General features: G+C 36.6%; 2 protein-coding genes across 2 annotated transcripts; one reads left to right on the top strand and one right to left on the bottom strand.

Annotated features, from left to right (window-relative positions):
• Positions 1 to 593: 593 nt before the first annotated feature.
• LOC136201137 (octanoyltransferase LIP2p, chloroplastic-like) lies at positions 594 to 4,519 on the top strand. The gene is made up of 4 exons (XM_065991720.1): positions 594 to 1,213; positions 1,298 to 1,562; positions 1,664 to 1,814; positions 3,785 to 4,519. The coding sequence occupies exons 1-4, from the start codon at positions 1,068 to 1,070 to the stop codon at positions 4,117 to 4,119; spliced, it is 897 nt and encodes a 298-aa protein (XP_065847792.1). The 5' UTR covers positions 594 to 1,067; the 3' UTR covers positions 4,120 to 4,519.
• Positions 4,520 to 4,984: 465 nt separating this feature from the next.
• LOC136235900 (uncharacterized) lies at positions 4,985 to 6,840 on the bottom strand. The gene is made up of 5 exons (XM_066025982.1): positions 6,644 to 6,840; positions 6,488 to 6,518; positions 5,938 to 6,276; positions 5,476 to 5,816; positions 4,985 to 5,387 (listed from the first exon to the last, which is right to left on the bottom strand). The coding sequence occupies exons 1-5, from the start codon at positions 6,722 to 6,724 to the stop codon at positions 5,169 to 5,171; spliced, it is 1,011 nt and encodes a 336-aa protein (XP_065882054.1). The 5' UTR covers positions 6,725 to 6,840; the 3' UTR covers positions 4,985 to 5,168.
• Between the last annotated feature and the right edge of the window lie 231 nt (positions 6,841 to 7,071).

The following is a 7,071-nucleotide window of genomic DNA, read 5'->3' as shown; positions in this document are numbered from 1 at the left end:
CTTCTTCAGGGCTCACCTCCTCTATCAGTGGCCCTAGGTTTCTGGGGGAAATTGGAATGTTCGGGGTGGAACGCTCGGCGTGTGTCATGGAGCTAGTTGCTCCCATTTCGGGTACTGTAGTCGGGGCAGATTCAGTAGGGGTCTGCATTTTATTTGAAGCTCCGAAGTCACTTGTAGTCCACGATCACCGCACCAAATAATCAAGGAATGCGGAATAGTGATCCGGATCTCCGTCGGGGAGGTCTGGCTTCTTTGGGGGTCGGCTCTGTGCGGGGATCGGTCCCTGCGTACACTCCGAAGATTAAGACAGTTAGTGGTTCTAGAAAGTTTAGTAATCAAGTGTGAATGAAATAGAGAATTGAGTTACCTGATCCCTTCTCCTTCCTTTAATGGCCTATTTATAGCGGATTGACTTGGGCCCGCGGACCCTCTGCCGTCCTGGCTCATTTGCTTGTCGGACGTTGGTGGATCTCTTGAGCCTCAAGGTGATATTCCGAATCACTCCCTAAAAACCATAGGCATATTTCGGTACCTTATTCCTAAAAATTATATACTAGAGATACATGATATACGGCCCAAACCTCCCTCGCTAATGAGACAGCTGAGAAGACGGCCCAAACCTCCGGATCGAATGAAGAACAACAAACTCCGATTCTCTGGACAAAACCAGCAAACCAGGTACCATCCTCATTTCGACAGACTCCCCCGCTGCAGACTCCTCCCCTGCTGCAATTCTGTTAGAATCCGTCCGACAACCATCCAATAGTTACCGGTGGTTCCCAATCTCATCTGCCTTCCATGGACGTTTCTTTTCCTTCCTCGGTTTTTCCGCTGCCGTCTGTGGCACACCAAATCAACCGATCACTGATCAATTTCGCCATTGTTAACACCTACATCGTCATCGTCATCATCATCTTTTACATTTCTCAATCGAGCAGGCTGCAATAGTTGCCATTCCTTTCACAATCAGATCTGATTGTTCGTCGTCTAAGTCAGTGCTTCGTTCCCTTTTAACCAGACTCAGAGTGATAAAGCAACAATAACCTGTGTTTCTTTCAGAGGTAATAATGATTTTTACAACAGTAGCTTCCAGTTTTGGATTCATCCCAACATGGCCAACAAAGAAATATCGCGCTCTCTCGCGCGAGGTGCCCTTAGTGGACTCTGCTCCAATTCACAAACTAGAGTTTACCTCTGCGGAAAATGGTAGAAAGTAAGTTTCTCATCCTCTCTTGCGCATTTCCACAAACACTTTGCTTGCACTGTGAAAAAATTCACCTGCTGAAGGATTTTGCAGGTGTGAGCTATATGATTTCGGTAAAGAGTTAGTTCCATACGGAGATGCTTGGAATTGGCAAAAAGAAATTGTTAGAGAGAAAAGAGCATTGATTGAGAAGAATGAAGAGTGCCCAGATACATTGATTGTTTTACAGCATCATCCCGTGTATACATTAGGCACGGGTAGCTCTACGGGGTATCTAAAATTTGACATACAGGATGCTCCTTTTGAGGTTTATAGAACTGAACGAGGAGGAGAAGTTACTTATCATGGGCCTGGCCAGGTACTGCATTCTATGTTCTGAATTTTGAGTTATTATTGGTGATAGGGTGACCTAATCTTTGTTATTTTTGTGCCTCTAGTAATGTATGCCTTACAATGTAGATAATTATGTACCCAATTATCAATCTTCGAAATCACAAGATGGATCTTCATTGGTACCTTAGAGCACTTGAAGAAGTGGTCATCCGTGTCCTTTCCTCAATATTCTCTATTGAGGCTTCTCGCATTGAGGGTTTAACTGGAGTTTGGATTGGTGTGTTCCTTGTCCTTCATTTTCTGATTATTATCATTTCTGTTGATCCTAATTGCTTACCAATTTAGTTCACATGAACTTTAATCAATCTTCCTAGTAAAAAACTTTAGTTCAACTCTGCTTAAAATTCATTGACATACGAACCGTGGCTTGCTTTGGACACTAGATTTGAAGTTTTCTGTGTGGAATTTTGAACTGTAAATCCTAATTCGACATTCTATTTCATCATAATGAAAAATGATCAATCATTAACATATCTCTAAAATTTGGACTTAAGGTTATGTTGAACCAGAATGTTTGAATAAATATTGTCCACTCGTGTCTCTTTTCTTGCCTCTAGCCTTTGAAACAAGCCAATTGCATTTTTGGTTAAGAGTGTAGGAGGTAATGGAATATATCTATGATATGAAGTGCTTAGTGAGTGACTGAGATTCATTGTAAAAACTCATTGTGTTTTTATGTTGTGATTCTAGCAGCTTTTTCTCGATTACATTATCTCAAAACAAATTGAAACTTTGTTACAAAGCACAAACTGTCTCAGATGCACTCAATACAGTAGAACCTCGATAAATGAATGTTCGATAAATGAATAACCTCGTCTAATGAATAAATTTCTTCGGTCCCAACTTGGTCCAATGGGCTTAACGAATAACCTCGCTTAATGCATTAACGAATAAATACAAATGAAGTCTTTATAGGCCCTATGTAAATATAAATGAATAATCACTATATTTCAAATAATATATTTTTATTTATATAATATATCATGAATACATTTCATCCAATGACTAATTTTCAAACACATTAATAAGTCATATTTTTTCGAAAAATGCCTCCAAAGTTGATTGTTTCTTTCCTCCCCAAAATGCATCTGATCCTTGATTTTGTGTAAAGCATGCACCACTTCTGGAATATTTTGATCATGTTGCACCAGGTAATTTTGTATAGTGACAATAGAACCTCGATAAATAAATATTATATTCATTAATCGATAAATAAATAATCTCGCCAAATGAATATTTTTTTTTTTGGTCCCAAAGGTATTCATTTATCGAGGTTCTACTGTACTTAGTATCCATTTGGTATGACGTAATGCAATGTAATATAATTAAACTTATAATGTAATCAACATTGTAATGTAATGGAATGGAATAGTGATTCCATTACCATGTTTGATTGACAAACTAAAAAAAATGATGAAATTTAATTACCGTTACAATATTTATATTTGCTTAGTTAAAATGTAATCATAAAATTTTATTTATACAATTAAAATCATCGAAAAACATGAAAACGTGAAAAATGAGAAAATGCAAAAACCAGAAAACACGAAAATATGAAAAAAATGCATAAAAAAGACGAAAAACAAAAAAATCATGACGGGCTATATTTCGTCACGTTTTTCGTGTTTTTCAGTTTTCACGTTTTTTTTTTCATTTTTCATGTTTTTCTAGTTTTTTGTTTTATCGTTTAGTAAGAATTGCGCATAATGAGTATTAATAATAAAAATGCAAGAGTTAATCGTAATGGGGATTTATGTCTATTCTTTATGTAATGCTCGTTACATAAATTTGTAAAGAAAACATGAGTGATGTATTTGTGATTCTATTACGACAAAAACAATATGACTAATCCAAACATGGTAATGAGCCTCCATTACAATGGACATTCCATTACGACATTCATTACAGCATACCAAACAGGACCTTAGAGTATGAGTTCCGCTATTCTGCTGCAAGAAGTAAACCAAATGGTATTATAATTGACCCTTCAATTACAATTAACATGTTAGATCGTTGGCTAAGCATTAGGTCCTAAATTATGTATCTATGGGCAGTCTTTTATGTTCTCTGATTTATCTGTTTTTTTCTTTTTTCCTCTCTCGCTACTCCTGAGCTTGCATGTGTACAGAAAGAGAGAAGTGTAACATTTAGCTTTTTGACATGATTCTGTTGAAAATTGTGCTTCAGGTAATCAAAAAGTGGCTGCAATTGGAATAAAAGTTTCTAACTGGATAACTTACCATGGACTGGCACTAAATGTCACCACAGATTTGACACCATTTGATTGGATAGTTCCATGTGGAATCAAGAACCGAAAGGTTGGAAGCATCAGAGGGTTACTAAAAGAAGTTCAGTCCTGCAGTGGATCCATGAACATAGATATGCTTGATGATTTCCAGCTGATTGATATTACTTGCAAATCTCTGATCAGGGAATTTTCTGATGTTTTTAAGCTTAAAATAGATTATAGAACTGTATCCAGTTTTGAGTTCTTGCAGCAGAATCCACATAAAGCTCACTGACGAATATGCCATGCGCTGACGTGTGATGCTCAAGCAGTGTCGTTTGCTGCTCTCAAATCTTGAATAGTCCAAATAAAATAATCATCTGAGGAACCCGTAGCAGAAAGTTCCAAAGTCTACATGGAAGTAAATACTGTAATTCTCTTTTTATCAAGACCATGTCCAATTCAAGTTGAATTTGAAGGGAGTTCTGTCTGTACTGTATGCAGTGTAAGAATTGAACATGAAAAAATGAGCATCTGAATTTGGGTTTCATGTAGGAATTGTTCAATCTGTACAGGCTAGGCTATTCAGGTGATATATCCTAAGTTAGAATTCTTGGTGGGAGCGGAGATGCAAATAACATGTACAAGTATATGTTTGTTCTGGGAAATGACAAAATCTGAAGGAAATTCCTTAAGTAGATACGGCTAAATTTGTTTTATACCTAATGTTGTATGAAACCGGTGTTACAAATGCAAAGGACTCAGATAATTGAATTGAGTTTAATACAAATGTCAGATGTGATAAATGTAAAGGACTCAGATAATTGAATTGAGTTTAGTACAAATGTCAGATGTGATAATATCACCTTTTTTTTTTTTTTTTTTGATAATGTGATATATCACATTTGTACTATACACACTGGATAAATACTGCAAAGTTATCAGTTTCAATAAACAGGATTCACTTGTCCCATCTAAAATGAAAATGTTGTAGCAGAGGAAAGGAAGCCTCTTCTGGAACCAGAAAATTGAGGTCCAACGAGAGCATAATGTACATGAGAAGTTCAAGTCATTTTATATATAATTGCTCATTCAGCAGCTAAAAAGCTACATCTTCATGTTAGCTTATTAGACAGAAATTTCCTTCATTTCCAAGCTTGAAAGAGATCATTGAGAAATCACGATTACATAGAACTGATAATAACCTTAGTAGGACTAAGTTTGACACAATTAAACTTGTTAATTTTTTCTACGCTAATTCCAAAACAGAGAAAAAATCAAAATAAGATATACAAAACTACTCAAAATTCATTGACTTTCTGCTATAGGTAACAAGTACAAAATTCAATAATTCTCTGCTACAGGTCTAGAAGGAAAAAGCCTCAACAAAAAGGTTAAAAATGACCAGAGGCAAACCACACCAAGGAATTGGAAGGTTACTAGCATTACAATTAAGGCATTATTTCTTTCCAACAACTGTGCAGATTCAGGCAGCCCCCTCATCGAAAACATCAACTTCTCAATAAAATGTGCAGCCTTGGTTAATTGATATATCCTATACACCTGCAAATTCAACTCCAATCATCCAACAACAAATTCCAGGTTCAATTACAACATTGCAAAGAATAGGAAGTCGTGATTATATACATACCTCGAAAATTATAGGGACTAGAGGCCAGCAAGATGACCCGCGCTGATCCAAACGAATCTCGAAAAGTCGTTGAAGAATGCAACCAACTAAGAATGGAAGAACAGCAACCAATGCAGGTAGGCGAAGCACTGGCCAACTTACATATGCAACAAGAAGAGGCGCGATGACCTTGAACCCCATTACAAAGAAGGCTGATGTCAAGTATCCTTTAAGGCCTGTGATGAGTCCCCATCTTTTTGGACTAAATTGCAGATAAGGTCTCTGAACACGATCAGCTATACGCAGGAATGTTGCAAGACCAATGTAAAACATTGCCTCAAAAGACAATGATGCAACAATTTCTGCAGAACAATGGGCACGAATATGTTTTCAAGGGCTTCCTTTCGCCAATTTGAATGCACACAATGTAGGAACGGATAAATCAAAACAATAACAAAGGGCAAAGGAGAAGTTGTTAAGTACCTACAAGAATATCATCCTTGAGAAATGACTCAATTGCATTTCCAAAGAAGAATTGGGGAACAATCAGCGATGATATTAAAGCAATTGGTCCCAAAACCCAAAGAAATGATCCTTTGTCTTCACTAAAAGGAGCTGACACCAATTTCCTTTCTTCTACTGATTGATGAGTCAATCCATAAAAGGAAACAGAACCTGATTTACCTCTAAATGGCTCCGGTCCATGAAAACCAGCAGCGGGTACAGCAGATTTTTCTCTACCCGAAAGCTTCAAATTTGTATTTCCTCTAGAATTTGAACTAGAAGCACATACATAATCTCCCTTCAACCTTGACAAATATGCTGGGGAATGAACGAACCACTAATTAGAACACTAAATCAGCTTATACACCTTAATCTTAGGTTAAGTAAGAAAAGTGGATCATTTATGTAAAATGAACAATCAGCCATCGCCTTAGAATAATAAAAAAAAACATTCTGTTAGTGTTTTAACAAAATGAGTGGCGAATTTGATCAAAATAACCGCCAGCAATAAGAAAAGAGCAGAACTTACAATTTGAGGGGCTTCCAAACTTCGCAGAAACCTAAAATTTGTGATGTTAGACCAGAAACGAAGAGAAAGAAATCAGCATTGTCTATAGGAGAACAAATGCAAAACATAAATTTAATCCATATGAAGTTATTTTTTTTCTTTAGGAAATTCACTTACAGTGTAAGGATTGAATAGATGATGCGATGATAATCTAAGTTTGGGAGCGGTGAACCGGCTACAAACTAATTGCAGGTCCATGGCTGGAAGGAGTTAGGGTTTAAAGCTTTGCGACTAGTTGATGGTGTTTCTCAGTTTTGAGAAATTTTGCCTAAAGTCTTAAACCCTAACTCTGCAGTCCCCACTGAAATTAGAAAATGGACCCGACTACTAACCAAAATTTCAAATTCTTCAATCAGCCCAACCTTTGTGTGTGATAAAATATTAGAAATATTAAAAGGTTAATACATATATTTGCTTTTGTGTTTTCTCGGAAAAACAGATTCGCCCTTAAATCAAATAAACCTACAAAATTATTCCTGAATTTTCCATAAACCTGCAATTATACCTACAAAACTATTCCTGAATTTTCCATAAACCTGCAATTA

This window comes from Euphorbia lathyris, chromosome 7, assembly GCF_963576675.1.
Source record: "Euphorbia lathyris chromosome 7, ddEupLath1.1, whole genome shotgun sequence".
Lineage (NCBI taxonomy): Eukaryota > Viridiplantae > Streptophyta > Magnoliopsida > Malpighiales > Euphorbiaceae > Euphorbia > Euphorbia lathyris.
Note: the sequence above shows the minus strand (reverse complement) of the source record. Positions and strands in the feature narration are given on the sequence as shown.

Coding starts and splice junctions, on each gene's coding strand:
- LOC136235900 (XM_066025982.1), bottom strand. CDS start 6,724: ATGGACCTGCAATTAGTTTGTAGCCGGTTCACCGCTCCCAAACTTAGA. Junction 6,277..6,487: donor GTTTGGAAGCCCCTCAAATT/GTAAGTTCTGCT, acceptor TTCATTCCCCAG/CATATTTGTCAAGGTTGAAG. Junction 5,817..5,937: donor CAAGGATGATATTCTTGTAG/GTACTTAACAAC, acceptor ATTGTTCTGCAG/AAATTGTTGCATCATTGTCT.
- LOC136201137 (XM_065991720.1), top strand. CDS start 1,068: ATGATTTTTACAACAGTAGCTTCCAGTTTTGGATTCATCCCAACATGG. Junction 1,214..1,297: donor TCTGCGGAAAATGGTAGAAA/GTAAGTTTCTCA, acceptor AGGATTTTGCAG/GTGTGAGCTATATGATTTCG. Junction 1,815..3,784: donor TTTAACTGGAGTTTGGATTG/GTGTGTTCCTTG, acceptor ATTGTGCTTCAG/GTAATCAAAAAGTGGCTGCA.